The sequence below is a fragment of the Myxine glutinosa genome, chromosome 4 (assembly GCF_964187855.1).
Source record: "Myxine glutinosa chromosome 4, kmMyxGlut1.1, whole genome shotgun sequence".
NCBI lineage: Eukaryota > Metazoa > Chordata > Myxini > Myxiniformes > Myxinidae > Myxine > Myxine glutinosa.
Window position 1 is genome coordinate 79,104,425 of NC_136264.1, and position 23,584 is coordinate 79,128,008.

At 49.0% G+C, this 23,584-nt stretch overlaps 1 protein-coding gene across 2 annotated transcripts in view; it reads left to right on the forward strand.

Annotated features, from left to right (window-relative positions):
- Positions 1-23,584, forward strand: part of LOC137424879 (uncharacterized) — a 180,225-nt gene that overhangs the window by 123,095 nt on the left and 33,546 nt on the right. The window contains exons 14-15 of one of the 2 annotated variants that reach the window (XM_078776063.1): positions 1,204-2,378; positions 22,728-22,804. In XM_078776063.1, coding sequence (XP_078632189.1) covers positions 1,204-2,378; positions 22,728-22,804 — 1,252 coding nt within the window. The remainder of the gene's footprint in view (positions 1-1,203; positions 2,379-22,727; positions 22,805-23,584) is intronic. The other variant, XM_078776064.1, reaches the window with a different exon arrangement.

Sequence of the window (23,584 nt, forward strand, 5' to 3'; positions counted from 1 at the left end):
ATAAACAGACATCACAGACCAGACCAACCAATACACTGTACTTGCGAAATTGAAGATTCGCAAGTAACAAACAGACAGGAATGGGTGAAAACCTAACCTCCATCCTCCTTCTGCGGCAGAAGTAACAAATGGAGAACAAGTCTACAACTGCTTGCATTATTAAATTATAGCCACAACTTTAGTTACACCTCTGCACAACAAGACAAACAAATTGATCAATCATTGTTGAAAATCTCCCTATGTGTTCTCAAGATGGATTAGTTGGTGCAATCTCTCTACGTTACGGTCTCCAAATATTGCACTAAACTTGTTGATATATTATTGATTAGCTATATTAATTGCTACTCTTGAGATCACAATATATAAAATATGATTAAAATTTAACACAGTTTGATAAGATATTAATATTTATTGCAATTGCAATACCACTAGCCTACCATCTGTGCATCCTCAAGGGGTTAGCCGATGAGCCGCAGGATGATAGAAATGGCTGTTTAAGAAGCACAATTAGCAGAACTTGGTACTACGTTATAGGCCTTGTGTCTGGAAATTTCCGCAGTGCTGGACAAAACTTTGCTGAGACCTTGTGTGTGTAAGGGTGCTCATGGTTTTTGCAGTTTAATGTGCCCAAGGTGATCACTGCTTTCTGTGGCAACATTTGCAGCCTCACAATAGCTGGTTTTATTTATCCTTTGTTTTCCTGCTCGCGCATCATGACAACACTGAAGTGCTTTGCCCATTAGAGCGGTAAGCACTGATCGTATGCTATCTATCTTGCGGCATGGAGAATTGTGGAATTGATGGCAAGGGATGACTGACTGTTGAATCACTCCAAATCAGAATGAAGAAACGGCTCTTGTAGCCAAGGAACAACATTTAAAGAAGTAGAGCTCAATTGGATGTGTTTTTGCCCCAAAACAACTGAAGGCCTGCTTCATTGCTCTTGGGGGGGGGGGGAGGGTGAGGGGTTGGGGGGGGGGGGGGGGGAGGGAGTCTTCGTGGTCTAAATGATCTTTAGCTTGAGCGGAACTCTTGCTTGAGCTGAATAAATCTCATTCGTTAAATGCTTGTACATTGCTTCTTGAAATGTAGAATTATGTGTCGTCTCTCGACAGCATTTTCACATTTCAAGTTTACAATTAGCAGTTTCACTGTAGTTCGGCAAATGAAAGATGCCCGTCTGTCTTTCTGTTGAATTTGCAGGAAACTTTGTGAAAAGGGGTTTGAGAACGAGTTGATTCGCTCCACCTGTGAAGCCAACAACACAACATCTTCAACTCAGGATTGTTTACATGGTTCCACCCACCATTTGCCATTTCCCCACGACTCGTCTTTCTCCCCCTATGCTTCACCGATTCACTATCCGCCGTCTCCCAGGAATCCGCCGTCTCCCAGGAATCCGCTGTCTCCCTGGAATCCGCAGTCACCCAGGCATCTGCAGTCACCCAGGCATCCGCAGTCACCCAGGCATCTGCAGTCACCCAGGCATCCGCAGTCACCCAGGCATCTGCAGTCACCCAGGCATCTGCAGTCACCCGGGCATCTTCAGTCTCCCGGGCATTCGCCGTCTCCCGGGCATTCGCCGTCTCCCGGGCATTCGCCGTCTCCCGGGCATTCGCCGTCTCCCGGGCATTCGCCGTCTCCCGGGCATTCGCCGTCTCCCGGGCATCCGCAGTCACCCAGGCATCCGCAGTCACCCAGGCATCCGCAGTCACCCAGGCATTCGCCGTCTCCCAGGCATTCACCGTCTCCCAGGCATTCGCCGTCTCCCAGGCATTCGCCGTCTCCGAGGCATTCGCCATCTCCGAGGCATTCGCCGTCTCCGAGGCATTCGCCGTCTCCCAGGCATTCGCCGTCTCCCAGGCATTCGCCGTCTCCCAGCCATTCGCCTTCTCCAAGGCTCTCACCAACTTTTATTCATTCACCACCCCATGTGCACTCTCCATCCCATGTGTGTTCATCAACAAAGCATTCACCGCTGAGCCAATACTCTTCATCTTCACACCATGCATTGACTCTCCCTCACTTATCACCTCTTCGTTCAGCATCATCTTGCCATTCTTCATCACACTGCCATACAGTACCTTTTCATCGCTCACCACCTTCTCATGTTACTTCATTGCTTCACCCCAGTACAACCCCTCTTTATTCTGCATCTTATTCCACCACCTCACCCCAATGCCCTTCACCTAATCATAAATCTCCATCACTTCACTGGTCTTCACCTGGCATCATGACATCTCTTGAACACACCTCGCTACAACACGTGTCTTCTGAAGGTGATGCATTTGCCTCTGATTTGGATGACTGCTGCATGGACTTGAACACCAGAATGTCCTCCAACTTGCCTGACAGCAAACGATTCCATGACTCCACATGTAAGTGATGGAAGTTGCAACAGAAATTATGATTGGAAATGTGCTGACTTGTGTGAAAATACACTGTTTGACAATATGTTCATAATCTGTTGAACAAGTTTTCTCTCCTACAGCATTAGCACAAGTGTAGCAAAGACTGAAAACATTATTCACCTTGATTGAACTAGTACAAGTTCATTAAATAAACATTTATCTTCACAGATGATAGCTAAGTTGGCGTTACACTTATCATTGAACTGCCATTCTGGGTTGGATATTAAAAAGGTCATTGGGGGGGTACTGGGACGTAAAATATAAGCCTCATCTTTCATGTCACCAAACAGAGCTTGTCATCAATTTATTGTTAAAAACTCAGGAGTTGGGAACTATATTTACAACATAGCAAGTGCCTTCTGATTGAGCTAACTATTAAATGTGCAAAGCCGTTTTCATCCTAAAATTTAACCCACAGTGTCCCTTTAGTAGCCATCTATATATTTCGTATGAACATATTGGGAGGGGGGGGGGGGGGAGGGGGGGGGCGAAGGAGGCATTGAAGCAGATTAAACGCAGCCCCTCCCTTTGATATTATTTGCCTGAAGCCCCCATTTCTCTCTTTCTCTTTATCCTGTACCATAGTGTTTACAGAATGTTGATGCTGCCGACGCAGCTTCCTGAGCAACGGCTATACTGGATGGTTTGTCATTGCCCTTCCAGCAGTAGTTAGGGCAGGAATTTGGAATTTGTTCATGGAACCGGTGATAGATCGCATACTCTTTGCAAAGGACACTGTAAGGTCTTAAACATCTACCAACTAATGCCGGCAGATGGGATGCCCAGTTTAACATCCATCCGAGGGACGGCAAACACATTGATGAATCAACCTGCCTGTGAAACACTGCAATGACAGCTTATAACTGGGTCGGGATTCAAACCCAGGCTATGGAAGAGGAAGAATTTCAGGCGACTGGCGGATGTCTCACGAGACTACGATTTTGAGGGTCGAGGGTGCTTTGACATGCTTCCAGTATTTTGTATCCCGTCTTGTCTGCATCACATTTGATCCTCTGCTCATCTGGCCAAATTTAATTCTCCTGGGTGTCTGGAGGAGGTGATTAATGATGGACAACTTGTCTGGCGAAGATGACGACGAGGGTTCATCACTGATTGTTAATCGAGCTAAGAAGGGGGTAGGCCTCGGCGGGAGAGTAGCAATGAGTCAGACTCGCCCAAAGCGGTTAAGGTTCTCGTTAATCGAGCTTAAGGTCTAAGAACACCAGGCTAAACTGATAGTCATGGTTGCGGCCTCTGACTGCTCCAAACCCTTGAGCTCTGATAATCCCAATTATCCCAATTATCAATGGCTGCACTGATTAAAAAAGAATTTGGAGACGTTTCCAGCACCAAAAAGCTCAGATCCGGTGACCTATTTATTGAGTGTAAATTGGTCGCCCAACGGGAAACATTGAAGCTTCTTATTTCGGCGGTGTTTGAGTTTCTTGTCAGATTCCTAGGTCTCTGAGGGAAAGCTGAGGAGTCATTTATGGGATTGATTCCTCGACTGACATTGATGACATTAAGAGCCATTTAGCTGATGTCGAAGTTGTTGACACCCGTGTCAACCATACTGTGGTCAGAGATGGGGTTAAGATCGACACCACCTCAGTGATTTTGACCTTCAGCAACCTAGTCCCACCCCCAAAGTGTTTCTGGGGTATCAAGCCTTCACTATATGAGAATACAGTATATCCCTTCCCCCTTAAGTAAGATGTTGCAAATGCCAAAAGTTTGCTCATACTGCTCCACGCTGTAGGGGCAAACAATGCTGCAGCACATTTAATGGAACCACGAATATGGAAGCTGCACTCAGGATAAATTGTCCTGTGCTAATTGTGGTGGGGATCACAGTGCAGCCTTTAGAATTGACGTTGTGCTGAATTCAAAGAGCTTTGCAGATTCAACATGTGAAAACCTAAGGGAAACTATCCTATGCTGAGGCTGCCCTCAAGGTCCCCAAAATTAAGACCCCAATAAACGAGGTTAACATTGCGACCAAATAATAATAATAATAATTCATTTATTTTGTATAGCGCTTTTCCAGAAGCCCAAAGGCGCTTTGACAGAGTGGAAAACATAATGCATAACAATACATGAAAACAACAATTGCAAAAAGACAAGAATCAATAGGGAAATATTTAAAGCAAAAGGAGGGAGAAGGAGAAGAGATAGTCAGGGGTTAAATGCTGTGGGTTGAATGTTGAATGCAGTGTTGAACAGGTGGGTCTTTAGTGATGTTTTGAATGTGGTGAGTGAGGAGGAGTCTCTGATGGTGTGAGGTAGTGAGTTCCAGAGGGTGGGAGCAGCGATGGAGAAGGCCCTGTCCCCCCAGGATCTGAATTTGGTCCAGATGGAGGGGGTCAGGAGGTTGGTACCAGCAGAGCGGAGGTTGCGGGTGGGAGTGTGTCTGGAGAGGAGGTCAGCCAGGTAGGATGGGGCCAGGTTATGGAGGGCTTTGTATGTCAAGAGGAGGATTTTGTACTGGATTCTCTGGGGGATGGGGAGCCAGTGAAGCTTGTAAAGGACGGGGGTGATGTGGTCACGGGTCCGGGAATGGGTGAGTAGACGGGCAGCGGAGTTCTGAATGTATTGGAGTTTATTGGTGATTTATGAGGGTGAACCATAGAGGAGGCTATTGCAGTAGTCCAGACGGGAGGTGATGAAGGCGTGGATGAGGGTTTCTGCAGCCGTGGAGGAGAGGGATGAGCGGAGACGGGCAATGTTTTTCAGGTGAAAGAAGGCTGACTTTGTGATCTGTTTAGTGTATTTGTCGAAGGAAAGGGTTTGGTCAAAGATGACGCCAAGATTCCGGATGTGAGGGGAGGTGGATACTGGGATACCGTCGATGTTGAGGGCAAAGTTATGGGTGGATTTTGTGAGCGTTTTTGGGCCAATGATGATTATTTCAGATTTATCACAGTTAAGCTTGAGGAAGTTGATTTGAAGCCAGGATTTTATTTCAGTGATGCAGTTTGTCAGGATAGAGTGGGTGTCGGTGGAGACGGACTTGGTGGAGATGAAAAGCTGGATGTCATCGGCGAAGCAGTGGAATTGGAGACCATGACGGCGGATTAAGTGACCGAGGGGGGACAGGTAAAGGATGAAGAGGAGGGGGCCAAGAACTGAACCTTGGGGGACACCTTGGGGGAGGGGAGCAGTGGGGGATTTGCAGTTATTGATGGAGATGAACTGGCGTCTGTCAGAGAGGTATGATTTAATCCAAGAGAGGGCAGTGCCGGTAACGTTAAAGGTGGATTCAAGTCGGGTGAGGAGGATGGTGTGATCGATGGTGTCAAAGGCAGCGCTGAGGTCGAGGAGGACGAGAATGTTGAGGTTGCCAGCGTCAGAGGAGAGGAGAAGGTCGTTGGTGATTTTGAGGAGAGCAGTTTCAGTACTGTGGTTGGAGCGGAATCCGGATTGGAATGTTTCATACACGTTATTGGCAGAGAGATGATGTTTGAGTTGAGTGGCTACAGCGCGTTCCAAAACTTTTGACAGAAAGGGTAGGTTGGAGATGGGTCTGAAGTTGTTTAGGGTGTCAGGGTTTAGAACAGGTTTTTTTAGAATGGGGGTAACAGCAGCAATTTTGAGGGAAGGTGGGACAATGCCTGTAGACAGGGAGGAGTTTATTGTTGCAATGATAAGTGGAGAGAGAGCAGGGAGGGAGGCCTTGACAAAGCTGGAGGGGATGGGGTCAAGAGTGCAGGTGGCAGTTTTCATTCCTATGAGGAGTTCAGAGAGGTCAGTAGGGGAGATTGGGGAGAACCGAGACAGGGGATGGCAGGACAAGGGGGGGCAGGTGGTTGGAGGGGGAGTGGGTGCGGCAGTGGTCAAGCTGTTGTAGATGTCAATTTTGCGTTGGAAGAAAGAGAGGAAGGAGATGCAGTTGTCTACTGTGAATGACTGGGTGGTGGTGTTCAGGGGGCGGAGGAGTTTGTTTATTGTCGAGAAGAGTGCTTTTGGGTTTCCGGAGCCAGAGTGGATAATTTGAGAGTAGTAGGCGGAGCGGGCGCGGGAGAGGGCATCTTTGTAGTGTTGTGTTCTTTGTAGACCAAACCTTACAGCCAGGTTAAAATATTAACAAAATTGGTGGGAGTGCAGACCGAGATGAAAGATCAAGAATGCTAAAGTGAGAGTGTAATTACCGACGTGGATACTAATATCACCAAAATGAGGTTCATCGGTTTTATCACTGAAGTAGTAAATTGTGCAGCCCAAGCAAAAAGGAGATCTGAGAAAAATCAATATAATTTCCTCTGCAGCCATTAAACAGCTGGGTTTGGAGGGAATTTCTTGTAAAGAGATTAATAAAATATTCAGTCAATCAGGCAACAAAAGCAGAGGGAACTTTTCCAAGACCAACTGGGACTGCTTTTCTAGCCGCTGCTCTGAGGAAGTGAGAGAAGAGCTTGCTAATAAGAACATTGACAATTCTTACAGCATTTTCGTCAAACCTATAAATACCATCACCCAAGATTAAATCCCCATTTGCAAAGGCTCAGCAAATCAGTTCCCTGGTGGAATGACAAATGCAAACAGGCTATCCGGGACTAAGAGAGCTGCTCTTAAAAGAGTAAGAAAATCTCTGTTGATTCAAGATGCCATGGAGTTTAAAAGAAGAGCTCAAACCCAGCGAGCAATCAAACGAGCCAAGACTACTTCTTTGTGCTCCTTCTGTTAATTAATTAACCCAGACAGCTTTCTTCAAACCATCTGGAGAAGAGTAAAATGTCTGGAGGGAGAACCATCCCCATGCTCATCTGCAATAACGAAACCCTCTGTCTGAACAGAGACAAGGCTTAGACCTTGGGAATTAACTTATCCAACCTCATTGGAGACACCAACATCGACTTGGAGTTCTAAGCATATAGGTTGTCAATTTGCCAATCAACATAAAGCCATTCTTGATGATGCCTATCTCGTAAGCTCTACGCTCAACTTGGACTTCTCACTTTGGGAACTTGAGCAAGCCATTCTAAAATCCAAGAATAGTATGCCTGGTCCTGACCAAGTTAACTTGCACCATGTTCAAGCACGTGGATGATAGGGTGCTGGGAGTGTTCCTTGAACTTTTCAACAAGGTTTGGTCTTTAGGAAAGCTACCTTGCAACTGGAAACGCTCAATTGTCATTCCCATTCACAAAGTCGGGGAAAAAATCCCTCAAACCATCCTCCTACCGACCGCTTGCTCTCATTTTTGTTGTCAGTAAATAATGGAGAAGATGGTCAATGAATGTCTGGTTTTCTTTCTGGAAAATAACAACCTGCTGCACAAGTACCAGAGTGAGTTCAGAAAGGGACTTTCAGCCATTGACTGCATTGCCTCTCTTGCCAATGGCATCAGGAAAGCTTTGAACAACCACAAGTCACTATTTGGAGTATTCCTCAATATTCATAAGGCCAATGACAGTCTGGAAAGAAGGCCTGCTTTATAAGGTATACCGACTAAATCAATGGCAGAATGTTCTGGGGGATCTGTGACTTCTTGTGCAACAGATCGTTCCAAGTGAGAGTAGGTCAAGCCCTGTCCTCTGCATTCCCCATGGATAACAGTATTCCACAGGGTAGCTGTTTAAGTCACACTCTATTTAATATCATGATCAACGATGCAGCCTCTCCTTCAGGGCTCCATATCAGGATATTTAGGTTTACAGACGACATTGCCATGTGGACCCGAAGCAGAAAACCACATTTTACGGCTGAAAAGCTCCAGGCTAATGTCTGTAGGATCGAGGCTGATGTCTGTAGGATGTAGAGTAGATGTAGGACGAAAGGGACAAAAATGGGGATTCACGATTTCTGGTTCGAAATCCAAAATCATAATTTTCACTCGCAAAAGGAAGGCCATGGACATTGATAACAGTCAATGGTACTTTCTTTAAAGCTTCCTCGGATGTGTCCTTTCGAGGAATTATTTTCGATAAGGACCTAACATGGTAGATGTTATAAAAATCTTTCTGCCAAATGTGCAAAAGGCCTTAACCTTTTACTTTGTCAATCCAGTAAAGCTTGGGGAGCTGTCTCCTTCTCCTGTATAAAACCGTTGTCCGCTCCCAATTTGACTACAGCAGCCAGGCCTTTTGGGATATGTCTAAAACCTATCTCAAAAAGCTGGAAAACATTAAACCCAAAGCACTCCGTGTGTGTCGAGGCACAATTAAAAGCACTCAGGTTTGTGCTCTCCTTGTAGCTGTTGAGATGCCCTTGTCTCTCTCGTGGGAACTATCGAATTTGAAGTATTGGGCTGAGAGCATTTCTACTAGTGACAACATTCAGGTAAAGCTATGTTCTCAGACTTTTGGGAGTACCAAGCTCTCGGCATAATCTCCATCCCACCTCCTTTCGGACTTGCGTGCATGAGGGCGACAAAATTAATGGGTTTGGTTCAATTACCCGTAGATCCTGTAAACAAAGTGGCAATTTGCTTTCCTTGGACTCCATATATCTGGATCTATGGGGAAAATCTGATCAACCTGGTTGTGACATGTAACCAGGCCATGGAATACAGTGTCCTCCATAAGTTTTGGAACAGTCAAGGCAAATTTGTTATTATTGCTATATACTCAAGAAATTTACATTTGAGATCAAACGATGAATATGAGGCAAGAGTACAGGTCAGCTTTTATTTATTGGTATTTATGTGTGTGTGTGTGTGTGTGTGTGTGTGTGTGTGTGTGTGTGTGTGTGTGTGTGTGTGTGTGTGTGTGTGTGTGTGTGTGTGTGTGTGTGTGTGTGTGTGTGTGTGTGTGTGTGTGTGTGTGTGTGTGTGTGTATGTATGTATGTATGTATGTATATATATATATAATAAAAGAAAGTTTTTGTTTGTTTGTCTGCGCAAGCTAATCTCCTGAACGGTGAAAGATTGGAGGAAACCTCCAATACAAAAAATGTCGGGACGGGCGCCGGGAAGGTTTTAGGCTAGGTGGCGAGGCTGGTCGAGGCCCATTTCACAATTAAAAGCTAAGCTGAATTATAGTAGTCGATCTTCTACGGCCACGAGTAAAAGCTGAATTGTAGTAGTAAATTCATTCAAAAAGAACTAAAAATGTCAGGACGGGCCCCGGGAAGGTTATAGGCTAGGTAGCGAGGCCTGTCAAGGCCGCTTCTGCCGGGCTGGGCCCATTTCACAATTAAAAGCTGAGCTGAATTGTCGTACTCAATCTTCTACGGCCACGAGTAAAAGCTGAATTATAGCAGTAAATTCATTCAAAAAGAACCCGGGCAACGCCGAGTGCTTTCGGCTAGTGTGTGTGCATATATATATACTGAAACGCAAAAGAAACTTACCACCTTTGAAACCTTTAAATATCAACAATAACACTGCGTGTAGTAAATGTGTGAACTTATTTGTGGACAATAGTGTCCTCACTGCCAGACAAAACGGTCACGGATGGTCACTTGAACCTTCAATGGTCACTTCACAGCACAGCTGTTGAACAGCCGTTTTGACTGTCAGTGATTAGCCAAGGGGTACGGGATGATTTTAATGAGCTGCACGCGATGTCTTGATATTGGCTTTAAAAAGGCCAGTGCAAAATGGGCATTTTGACCGAAAAATTTGACCATTTTGACCAACATCAAAAAGACCGAAAACGCAAAAGAAACTTACCACCTTTGAAACCTTTAAATATCAACAATAACACTGCATGTAGTAAATGTGTGAACTTATTTGTGGACAATGGTGTCCTCACTGTCAGACAAAACGGTCACGGATGGTCACTTGAACCTTCAATGGTCACTTCATAGCACAGCTGTTGAACAGCCGTTTTGACTGTCAGTGATTAGCCAAGGGGTACGGGATGATTTTAATGAGCTGCACGTGATGTCTTGATATTGGCTTTAAAAAGGCCAGTGCAAAATGGGCATTTTGACCGAAACATTTGACCATTTTGACCAACTTCAAAAAGACCGAAAACGCAAAAGAAACTTACCACTTGTTTGAAATGTAATAAAATTGTAACAGTTCAAAATAAAACAAACCAACAATTGCTAATTGAAACATTGGCATTTTATTGATGACATGTCAAGTTTTTGACCAAGATACACCATCTCATCAGTTTGTTCTACAGTATAGAACAGCACAGGGTGCAATGTCAGTCCCCTTTCAATAGCGTGTGTGGCCACCATTGTTTTTGACACAGGCAGTGCATCGTCGGCGTATACTGCCTACCAGTCTTTGGATGGATTGCTGCTGGATTCTGTCCCACTCAGTCCTCAATGTCTGAAGCAGCTCTGCCCGTGTCCTGGCCCTGCCAACTACGCGTCTCCCAAGCTCATCCCACAGGTGCTCCATGGAATTCAGGTCAGGGGAGAGTGCAGGCCACTGCATGGTGTTGATGTTCTCGCCTTGGAGAAATGCAGTGGTAAAGCGAGCAGCATGGGGACGAGCGTTGTCATGCTGAAAGTTTCTCAGTTCTGGGTGGTCTCAGGTCTCAGTTCTGGGTATTTAAAGGTTTCAAAGGTGGTAAGTTTCTTTTGCGTTTTCGGTCCTTTTGAAGTTGGTCAAAATGGTCAAATTTTTCGGTCAAAATGCCCATTTTGCACTGGCCTTTTTAAAGCCAATATCAAGACATCACGTGCAGCTCATTAAAATCATCCCGTACCCCTTGGCTAATCACTGACAGTCAAAACGGCTGTTCAACAGCTGTGCTATGAAGTGACCATTGAAGGTTCAAGTGACCATCCGTGACCGTTTTGTCTGACAGTGAGGACACTATTGTCCACAAATAAGTTCACACATTTACTACACGCAGTGTTATTGTTGATATTTAAAGGTTTCAAAGGTGGTAAGTTTCTTTTGCGTTTCAGTATGTATATATATATATATATATATATATATATATATATATATAAACAGTATATATATATGTAAACAGTATATATATATGTGTGTATATATATATATATATATATATATATATATATATATATATATATATATATATATATATATATATATATATTGTTACGGATCTCCGACGTCGGCTCTCCCCTTATCAAGGGGGGGTTAATACCCTTGTCCTTTTATCTGGCCGACGCGAGTCCTGGAAGTTATAACGTCCTTCCCGGCGTGGCATTAGGTAGGGTTTGTTAGGCCTAGGGATTCGCTACTACCTAAGTACTAACGCCGGCCGGAAACGAGGGAATAACTCCCGCCCGAATCACGGATATTGGTGGAAACGCCGAGCGGATAGCGATCCGCGATCCGAGCTGTTAACAATGTGACTAAACCCGATTGTAGCGGTTCCGAATCGTACCACGCTTACCCAATTAGAGAAAAGACTGATGCGATCGGATAAGAGGAAACCAGGAAAATAGGAAGAACAGAGCAATTTATTAACCAATGTACAAAAAGAAGAGGAAACGAAAGAATGTACAAGAAAGAAAGAGGAAGGAAAAGTACACAGGGCAGTCTTAACTACAGGCTTAACTTATTCCCTGGACAAACGGGCCCGTCTCACATACAGACACTCACACGGGGATTGCAGATGGTCGGGTGGAAGGTCACCAGCGCGTCCGGGCTCCAGTCCGGCTCCGGTCCAGGCGATGAGAAACCCGGCAGGCAGCTCGTATTGTAACGTAGCGCGAACGGACAATTAGAATGACGGGGGGAAGGCTGGTGTACTGGCGTATGTAATATTCGCATGACTCGCGCCAAGCGCTCCCTCCAAAATGTCCTGCTTTGAAATACCAATGCCAGCGAGCCCTCTTTGCACAGTCCTTTCAACCACGATCAGTTCTTTATCACGCTGCAAATGGTGCCAGTCCTGTTCAACCACGATCAAGCGCATATACTCTCGAGTCCTTGGTAATCACGACAGTCCTTAGCGAGAGTCCTGTAAAAGGGCTTTTGCGCGCGCTTTTATAAGTCAAGCCAGCGATCGCTCCGCCAGCCCCAACCACGCCCTGCCAGGCGATGCCACTCCAGCCCTGGTTGGCTGGTTATCGCTTACCAGCCCCGCCATGACAGCTGGGTGACGTGGCCACACCTCCTCCCTGGTGCTCCGCCCCCTTTTTCCGGGCTTCACCTCGTGGCTTATGGCGGCGTTGAGCGAGCTCACGGGCAGCGAAGGCTGCTGCTGCTGGCCAAGGAGCCTACCAAATTGGGAGGGGCCATGGGCCACAGACTGGGGAGCGCGCTTAATGGCGTCACTTCGAGGGAGGCTGCAAAACCTATGGTGACCTACGTGTTGCTTGTGGCCTATCTATGGGGTGCTACCTTTAACCTTTAATGATGTCATATTTACAAGCAAGTGTGGGTTCTCAAAACCGCAACTATATATATATATATATATATATATATATATATATATATATATACACACACACACACACACACACATGTTTATGTATTGTGGTGTTTACCGGGGGATTAAAATCGCCCAAGGTGACGGGTGGCCGATCGAGCTTTACACTCCGAGGCGTTCAGTCAAACAATGGCAGCTCTTCTTGACACGCGCAGGAACAGAGTGTGACGAAGCTTACCTGGACGGCCGGACGCGGCACGGGGTTCCCGAACCACTAACAAATAAATGGGACAGGACAAGGAATGAAAGTTCAACAAATAAGGGATTTAATAAAAATAACGTCAGGGAACAAGAAATGTGCAGTACTAAAATTCCTATTTGGAGTGCCCCCTTACGGACTCGTAAAACAGCGCAAGGGGATAAATAACTGAAAAATAAATGTGTTTGTGTATATTTAGCTGTGAGCGGCCCTTGAACTCCATCGGTCCTCAAACGGGTCCCCGAGTCCGTGCGTGGGAAAACAGGCCTTGGAGCGCAGTCCATTCCCTGCCGCTTTCGCCGGACGTGAAGCAAACAGGCCCTCGTTCCATCCTTGTCCCACGCTTCACAAAGCACCGAGGTCTCTCAGGCGGACACAGCCGTCACAAAGTCAGCACCAACGAATCAGGGAAAGGATGCGTCTGCTCCTCCATGCAGCCAGGAACAGAGTCAGCGCGCGAATGCCACTGCCAAGAGCGAGCCCGAAAATGCTACCGCACACGAGTACCCAGCGCAAGAGGAAGAAAATGGCGTCCTCAGCCTTTTTGTTCCCCGGTCTTGAACGTCATCCTTATTCTTATTGCATTGATCGTTAACTTATAAAAGAGCTGTGAATGTCTAATCTTGGTTTTAGCCTTTACTTTTACCTTGGGAGTCTGCCTTTTGCGGCAGTAGGCATAAACCAACATGAAGGCCAGAGAACTGTCTATGAAAGAAAAGCAAGCAATTTGGAAGCTGAAATAACAGAATAATTCATTTAGAACCATAACACAAACATTGGGCGTAGCAAATACAACAATTTGGAATATCTTGACAGAGAAAGAAACCGCAAATGTACTGAGCAATATACATTGGCAAAGTCGGCCAAGGAAAACAACTGCAGTTGATGACAGAAAAAAGAAAAATCAGAGCTGTGTAGAAAAACTCGAAAACAACTGTCAGTGACTTCGCCAACAACCTCCAGAGTGCAGGAGTGAAAGTATCACAATCTACCATTTGCGGAAGACTTTTACAGCAGAATTACAAAGGCTACACCACAACATGCAAACCTGTGGAGTGTGGAGAAAGGAAGGAACTACAGATGATCCAAAGCATACTACCTCATCTGCGAAGCTTGGTGGAGTTAGTGTCATGGTTTGGGCTTGCATGGCTGCCTCTGGAACTGGCTCACTCATCTTTATTGATGGTGTAACTAATCGTGGCAACAGCAGAATTAATTTGGAAGCGTACGGAAACATTTTGTGTGCCTATGTAGAAGAAAATGCCTCCAAACTCATTAGGTGGTTCTTCACCATGCAGCAAGACGATGACCTAAAACACACTGCCAACGCAACCATGGAGTTCATCGGGGGAAAAGTGGAAGGTTTTTGACTGGCCAAGCCAATCTACTGATTTAAATCCAATGGAGCATGTATTTCACTTTCTGAAGAGGAGACAAAAGTCAGAAACCCCCCAAAACAAACGACAACTGAAAATGGCTGCAGTAACGGCTTGGTAAAGCATCTCAAAGGAAGATACCAAGAGTTTTGTGATGTTAGTGGGATACAGGCTCTATGCAGTTATTGCATGCAAGGGATATGTAACCAAATACTAACTATTATACTACTTTAATTTACTTTAAGTTTATCTGTTCCAATACTTATGCTTACCTAAAATTGGGGGAATGAACATAAAAAGTGCTATTGTTCTACAATTGAATGAATGAATGAATGAATGATTTTTTAAAGGCCATTTTCCCCGCTAGAGCGGGGGTTAGCCTTGCGGGCCCCATGACAATCATGGTTCCCTGTTTGAGGCTGTGGCGGACACGATGGCTCGCTGGCGCGGTGACATCATTCCGCGCACCAATGGGGTGTCGGCCACGCCCCAGGGGTAGGCGTGGCCTTGGGATATACACGGGGCTCGCAGCCCCGAGCAAGTCAGTGCTACAGTTTGAACTTTACAATAAAGACTCTTTTGGTTTTGATCCTACGCGTTGTGGCTTACCTTTATTGGCAAACAAGTTGTGCGCGTAGCACCGCACTTCACTGGTGACCTCGATTGGTTCAGCCGTCGCTGACCACAGAACGCGCCATGGCCAGCAACGCGGTGCGTTGTCACCATAGGTTTTGCAGCCTCCCTCGAAGCGACGCCATTAAGCGCGCTCCCCAGTCTGTGGCCCATGGCCCCTCCCAATTTGGTACGCTCCTTGGCCAGCAGCAGCAGCCTTCGCTGCCCGTGAGCTCGCTCAACGCCGCCATAAGCCACGAGGTGAAGCCCGGAAAAAGGGGGCAGAGCACCAGGGAGGAGGTGTGGCCACGTCACCCAGCCGTCAGGGCGGGGCCGGTAAGCGATAACCAGCCAACCAGGGCTGGAGTGGCATCGCCTGGCAGGGCGTGGTTGGGGCTGGCGGAGCGATCGCTGGCTTGACTTATAAAAGCGCGCGCAAAAGCCCTTTTACAGGACTCTCGCTAAGGACTGTCGTGATTACCAAGGACTTGAGAGTATATGCGCTTGATCGTGGTTGAACAGGACTGGCACCATTGTTCCAGCTTCGAGGAATAACGGCGGACGAGACGCGTTACTACCACGTGATCGCCGCCCTCGGGCCCGGCACAGCCGCCCGAGTCGTGTCCATCCTGCGGCACCCACCGGCAGAGCACAAGTACAAGGCGCTCAAACGTCTCCTCATCGCCACGTTCGGCCTCACGGAGTTCGAACGGGCAGACCGCCTCCTGGACCTTCCCGAACTCGGCGACACACGACCATCGGTGCGGATGGATTACATGCTGTCGTTGCTGGGTGACAAAGCCCCGGATTTTTTATTCCAGGCGCTTTTTCTACGCCAGCTACCGGCACAGGTACGCCTCGCGTTGGCCGGTTCCAAAATAGGGGAACCCCACGCTCTGGCCGTCAAAGCCGACAAGTTTTTCGCGGCTTGTGACACGCGGGCGAGCTTCGGTGCGGCCGTCGTGGATCCCGAGGCTGATGCGGCTGCACACCTCGTGGATCCCGAGGCTGATGCGGATGCACACCTCGTGGCCGCCGCCATGCCCCGCCCACCACCACCGCAGCTGCGAAAGCCGCGGCCTCCGCCGCTCCCGCCGCAAGCCTGGTGCCGTTTCCACGCCAGGTTCGGCCACAAGGCTAAGAAGTGTTGCCCGCCGTGCTCGTTTGGCAAGTCGGGAAACGACCGAGCCGGCGCTCGGTAGCGGCCCTGAGCGTCGGCAATTCCGGCAGCCTCTTATTCATCACGGACACCTTGTCCGGGCGCTGTTTCCTCTGCGATACAGGAGCGCAGGTAAGCGTCATCCCAGCCCACACGTCCGACAAGCGAACCGCGGGCCGGGGCCCTGCGTTGCTTGCAGCCAACAGTACACCCATACACACATTCGGGAAGCGCTGCCTCTCCCTGCGGTTCAGAGGGCAGCGCTTTCAATGGTCGTTCGTAACCGCCAGCGTGCCCATGGCATTGCTCGGTGCGGACTTCCTATGTGCAAATGGGTTGTTGGTGGAGGTGAAGCACAGACGGCTCGTCCAGGCCGAAACCTTTAGCTCACTCGCTTGTTTGCTGAGCAGCTCGTTGAGCGGCTCACCAAGCGGCTTGCTAAACGGTTCCGTCCCGGCGAGTTTGGTTTGTACGCTTCCGGCAGCGGATGACTTTACCCGCCTCCTCGCCAGTTTCCCGGCCCTCACGCGGCCCACCTTCTCGGCGGTGGCCGTCAAGCACGGGGTGGAGCATCACATCCCCACCGTCGGGCCACCGGTCTACGCCCGGGCACGCCGCTTCGAGCCAACGAAGCTCGCGGTGGGGAAAGCGGAGTTCGCTACGCTGGAGTGGCTGGGCATCGTACGGCGCTCCAAGAGCGCTTGGGCATCGCCGCTGCACATCGTGCCAAAGTCTGGCGGGGGATGGCGGCCGTGCGGAGACTACCGCCGCCTCAACGATGCTACCACCCCCGACCGCTACCCGGTCCCTCACATCCAAGACTTTTCCGCCCGGTTGGCGAAAATGTCCCTCTTCTCCAAGGTGGACCTCATCCGCGGATACCACCAGGTCCCCGTCAGGCCGGAGGACATACCGAAGACGGCCGTCATCACACCATTCGGCCTCTTCGACTTTCTGCGGATGCCCTTCGGGTTGAAGAATGCGGCTCAGGCGTTCCAACGGCTGATGGACAGCGTCTTGCGCGACTTGGACTTCATTTACGCCTACCTGGACGACATCCTCGTCGCAAGCGCATCCCGTGAGGAGCACCTCCGCCATCTCCGCACGCTCTTCGAACGCCTGGGCCGGCATGGCCTGATCATCAACCCCGCCAAGTGCCGGTTCGGCGTCGCCGAAATTGACTTTTTGGGGCACCGCATCACCAGGCACGGGGCCATCCCCTTACCGGCCAAGGTGGAGGCGGTCAGGGGGTTTCCGCGCCCCCGCACGATCAAGGGGCTGCAGGAGTTCCGGGGCATGGTGAACTTTTACCACCGTTTCCTGCCCCGCATCGCCCAGCTCCTGCGCCCCCTGCACGAGGCCCTCCGGGGGAAGCCAGGCAAAGGTGACGTTGCTTGGACCGAGCCGATGGACGCGGCGTTCGCGGGCGCGAAGCTCGCCTTGGCTAGCGCCACCATGCTCGCGCACCCGGCGCCCGATGCACCGATCGCCCTCACCACCGACGCGTCGGACTACGCGGTGGGCGCGGTGCGGCAGCTGCTGGCGTTTTTTAGCTGGCAGCTCCGCCCGCACGAACGGCGGTACAGTACCTTCGACCGCGAGCTCCTCGGGCTTCACCTGGCAGTCCGGCATTTCCGCCACCTGCTCGAGGGCCGTTCGTTCACGGCCTTCGTCGACCACAAGCCCCTGGTCTTCGCGATGGCCAAGGTCGCCGAGCCGTGGTCGACCCGGCAGCAGCGTCACCTCTCGGCCGTGTCCGAGTACACGACGGACATCCGGCACGTCGCGGGGAAGGACAACCCGGTGGCGGATTGCCTTTCCCGGTCCGTCGCCCACGCGGTCCACCTCGGGATCGACTATGCCCAGATGGCGGCGGACCAGACCGCCGACCCCGACGTCCAGGCCTTGCGGACCGCCGTCACCGGCCTCCGCGTCACCGAGGTGCCGTTCGACGGCATGGGCACGGCCCTCTTGTGTGACGTCTCCCTCGGCCAGCCTCGCCCCATCGTGCCTGCGGGCTGGCAGCGCCGGGTTTTTGACGCCATCCACGGCCTGTCCCACCCGGGCACGAAGGCCTCCCAGAGGCTGGTCGCCGACAAGTTCGTCTGGCATGGCCTCCGGAAGGCCGTCCGCGATTGGGCCAGGACGTCCCTCGCGTGCCAGCGCGTGAAGGTGCACCGCCACACCCAGGCCCCGTTGGCCCCGTTTACTGTGCCCGAACGTCGGTTTGACCACGTTCACGTGGACTTGGTGGGACCTCTGCCCTCCTCGCGGGGTTTCACCCACGTCCTCACCATGGTGGACCGCACCACCCGGTGGCCGGAGGCCGTGCCTTTGGCGGCGACGACGGCGGCGGACGTCGCGCAGGCGTTCATCGCCACCTGTGTTGCCCGGTTCGGCGCCCCCTCGGACATCTCGTCCGACCGCGGCCCCCAGTTCACCTCGGAGCTCTGGGGGGCGGGGGCTCGGCGTCCAGCTGCACCGCACCACGGCCTACCACCCCCATCGCTCCTTGAAAGCCACGCTCCGGGCCACCCTCCGCGACGGTGGCTGGGTCGACAGGCTCCCCTGGGTCCTGCTGGGCCTCAGGACGGCGCCCAAGGACGACCTGCATGCATCCGCAGCGGAGTTGGTCTTCGGACAACCGCTGCGGGTGCCGGGCGAGTTCCTCCCCGACTCCACGGCACCATGGTCCGCGGCGCAGCAGCGCTCCGCACTGCAGGAGACCGCCCAGAGGTTCGCCCCGGTGCCGACGGCGCACCACGGGTGCCCGCCAACGCACGTCGCCCCGGAGCTTCGTACGGCAGAGTACGTTTTCGTCCGCCACGACGCCCACCGGACACCGCTGCGACCCCCGTACGACGGGCCCTTCCGCATGCTGGAGACCGGGGCGAAGCATTTCACCCTGGACATCGGCGGTACTCCTGACCGCGTTTCCGTGGACCGCCTCAAGCCGGCCCACCTCAACGTGGACCACCCCCCGCAAGCGGCTCGGTCCCCGCGTCGGGGCCGCCCCCCGTCGGGCGGACACCCGGCACCGCCCAGCCCCGCCGGCACGCCACCCCCCTGTCCTGCACCCATCCCAGATGCCGCCAGTGGCATCCCAGATGGCATCCCGGCATCCCAAACGCCGCCAGCCGCCAGAGGGCGCTTCGGCCGGGTCATCCGTTTGCCCTGCAAACTGACCCTTCAGGTGCGCGGGAATTCTGGGGGGGCGCGTGTGGCGGACACGATGGCTCGCTGGCGCGGTGACATCATGCCGCGCACCAATGGGGTGTCGGCCACACCCGAGGGGTAGGCGTGGCCTCGGGATATACACGGGGCTCGCAGCCCCGAGCAAGTCAGTGCTACAGTTTGAGCTTTACAATAAAGACTCTTTTGGTTTTGATCCTACGCGTTGTGGCTTACCTTTATTGGCAAACAAGTTGTGCGCGTAGCACCGCACTTCAAGGCAATGTTTTTATGGCCAGATGCCCTTCCTGACGCCAACCCTTAGTCGCCTCTTACGATGCGCAGGGATACGGTGCACCTATTCTAAACCGGGGTACACACCGGGAAATTGTTCTACAATTATATATATTTTAAAATAACCACCGTTATAGGCCATTTTTCCCCGCAAAGCGGGGGTTGGCCTTTTTCGGGCACCGTGGTTGTTGGTCCCCTTTTTGAAGCAATGTTTTACGGCCGGATGCCCTTCCTGCCACCAACCCTGTTTGTCGCCTTTTACGACAAACAGGGAATTACCAGTGAACTGGTACTCAATTAGCCGACCTCGGAAGGATGACAGGCTGAGTCAACCCCCCTGGCGTTAATTCAGCGATCGACCGGGATTCGAACCCAGGATCCTAGGATCCTAAGCTGGCACCCTAGCCGCTAAGCCAACACCAGGGACCAAATTGTTCTACAATTGTTATACATAAATGCATAGAAATACAAAGAAATAAAAGCTCACCTTCTGTACTCTTGACTCATATTCATCTTTTAATTGCAAATCCAAATTTCTTGAGTACATAGCAATAAAAACAATTTTGACTTGACTGATCCAATATACTAATGGATGGCACTGTACATCAACATCGTTTGGAGTCAATCCTTACACATCTACACAGACAGTTCTAAAGACCCTGGACTAGCGAGAACATCGGCTGCTTTTTGCATTCCAGACGTCAAGGTGATAAAGTCTGTCAGGCTTTCGGTTTATCGCTCTGTATTCTTGGCTGAGCTCTTTGCCATCGTTTTGGCTCTCAAATGGATAATTGTCTTTAACCTCCTTGGCGCGGTTATATTTTCCGATTCACTTTCTTCTCTGAAGGTGTTGGAGTCCCGTCCCTACAGTCTGGATGTACGACCTGGTTTTTGAGGTGCTTCACCTTGTTAACACGGTTAATTTGGAGGGCATGGTCGTTGACCGGTGCTGGATCCCTCCCACGTTGGCATTGGAGGCAATGAGGCCTGCGATGCAGGCAGCCAAACATGCACTCAGTTCAGATCTTGAAACCCCAATCCCTCTTGGCCCGTCAGAACTCTCTAATCAAATTTGAAATCACATCAGGAAAAAACGGCAATTTCAGTGGGAGACCTCCACCCGAAACCCCCACCTTTGCTTCCCCATTACGTAATCCTTTATAAAATCATTTCCTTTGTGTTTATTTTAGAAATCGTTCTGCAGCACCTAACACCAACGAATAAATAAAATAAACGCATTCTCGCTTGGCCAAGCTCATTCAAAACCTCCACTTAATTCTGAGTCAAAGACATCACTTCCCTCAACTTTCATGCACTTAGTTCACCCCTAGCAACAGCTTTCCTCTTGGGAGCCATTGGTAAAAATCACTCGGGGTAATATTAACCGAAGACAAAGGAATTGATTACGATGACACAGAAGATTGTGTTGATTGTTGACGCAGTGATAGGTACAGTACAGCACTGGACACACTATGTATCTCATGGCTACCACATGCATCGCAGCAGACCCGCTGATTCACAATCAATTGTGTAAAGTTTAAACAGTTAAAAATAAATAATCATTTCTTTTGGGAGATGGGCTCGTGGTGGGAGATAACCATCACAACTAATCCTGGTGTTGGCTTAACGGTTAAGGCGGCTGGCTTAAAATCTCAGGGTCTTGAGTTTGTTCCCCTGTCGGGTTATTGAAATAACACCAGGCTGGTTGACTCGGCCTGTCATCCCTCTGGGGTCGGAAAAATGAGTACCGGCTGACTGGTAACAGGGACACTGTTTCAATGGCACACCCGCACTCCCAGAAATGATGCAACCAGCAGCCATAAGCTGCATATGAAACAACAACCGTCACAACTCAGCTCAAAAACCATGATTGGCCGAAATGAAACCCCTCGATAACTAAATCTGTACACAAGAAGTGTTTATGTACTGTACTTCAAAAAACCTTTTTTCAACTATTTTTTAAAATAAGTGTTTTACGGCTTCGCGACTAAGGCACATTTTGTTTTTGCCATTTTGGCATTTTTGCATTTTGTTGGCATTTTGGCATTTTGTTTTTGGGTTGTCTGTCCGTCCATCCGTCTGTCCGTGATAGGTTTTCATTACCGCGATAACCTAAGAATGGCTGAAAGGATCCAAGTCAAACTTGGTACAAGTATGTACATACAATGTAAAGATAAACGGATTAGATTATGGGTCAACAGATCAAAGGTCAAAGGTCCCATTAGGTAAAAAAATTTGTTACTGCACTAACTTGTGAACCAGTGATGGGATTTTGACCAAACTTGGTATAAGTATATGTTATTATGATGCAAAGATTAACTCATTAGATTTTGTCATCAAAGGTCAGAGGTCACGTCAGGTAAAAATGTGATACTTGAGAAAAGCTGAATGGATTAAAATCAAACTTGGCACAAGTATGTGTGATGATGTAATAATGTGGGCAGCAGCATTACTAGTCGACGTTCGTAACGTTGAAGAGTGCCGTTCTTTTTTGTACTTATTTGGGAAACTTAACATTTAATCCTTCTTTATGACAGTTAATCAAAAGTTCCACCATATTTGTTTATGTAAGAAATAGATTCTCCCTGAACTATGGCTTTTATCAACTGAAACACAATAAGAAAATGTTTACCACTGTGGCAAGGGAGGTGTCGCTGACATTTTGAGAGTTATCCTGTCTTTAGAGCTAAAGAGGTCTGACAAAGGGCTAGAGTCCACGGCAGCCACACCTCGTCGTTTCCCATGGCGGTAAACATACTTTTATCAGCTTTCAGTTGATAACATCCACTGCTTAAACTTGTCCAACGACACAGTGACACCAGCCTTCATGAAGACGATTATTCCATGTCCCCGAACTAACTTGCCTTTCTGATCCAGGGCCAATAGTTGCATGCTATCCTGAAGTCAGCTGTTCTGGCTTTTTGTGGATTCTGTGTTAAAATTCTACTTCTAACGTTTGAAAGAGTATGTCCTTTTGTGGCAGTACCTGAGTACCTGAGCCAATTTCCTTGCTTGAGATTAGCTGTGCCTTTAGCATTAGCTGCAGATGGTTGTGCTGGAGTGAGGTGGATATGGCACGAGGCATTTTCAACAAAGTGGCCACTTCCTTTGCCTAAGATTCCTTGTACTTTCTTGTATAAACATTTGATGTGCGATCCAACTTTACTGACTGTTGAACATTTGATATTCTCCAGCAGTTGATGATGGGGTTACGAAGAATGAGGAGGTGACAAAGTATTCAGAGGTTTTCTCTCAGACCATTTCCCCAAAGGTGAGCATTATCATTTCTGAAACCTTCCAATTTGCAGAAGCAGATCTTTTACTTTTAGCAAATCGACATGATATAGCATCAGTGTTAACTCAGTAAGGGTCCAAGAAATACACTTTTTTTTTAAAACGATATATATATAGTTTTTTTTAAATTTATATATAAGGCTACATATGAGAGCTCACTTGGGCTACTTATGAGAGCCTATGTATATATATATATATATATATACACACAGTATATACACACATAGGCGTAGTCATTGGAGGGGGGGGGGGGGGGGTGGAGGGGAATGGCACTGCTCCGAGCGCAAATGTGAATGGGGTTGTTGTCGCCCTCCAAAGGTTCTCATGCTCCATTTGGGTGTCTTGATTTGACTTGCTTGATTTAATTGCACAGGGTTGAAGCCAGCTGATGTGGTTGGATATTATTATAAATTACAACACAACGGACTCATGAGAGTGGTGATAACTGTGATAGCGGAGGGGGCGGTGATAACTGGCCTATTCTTTGCAAAAGACACGATTGGATCTTTCACATCCACCAACTACCATTTCAATGTCCATCTGAGGAAAGGCACATGCATTGATGCTTTACCCTGCATACAAAAAAACACCAGGGTCACAGTTTATAGATGGGTCAATTTTTTAACCCTGCGTGGACAGCACAAAGGTAATTCCACATAATTATAAGCTATCCTGCCAGCCTTAGATGCTTGTAAAAATAATGTTATCATATTTAGCAATGCAGTAATGTGGATATTTTAGCTGAGAAGAGTTTAAC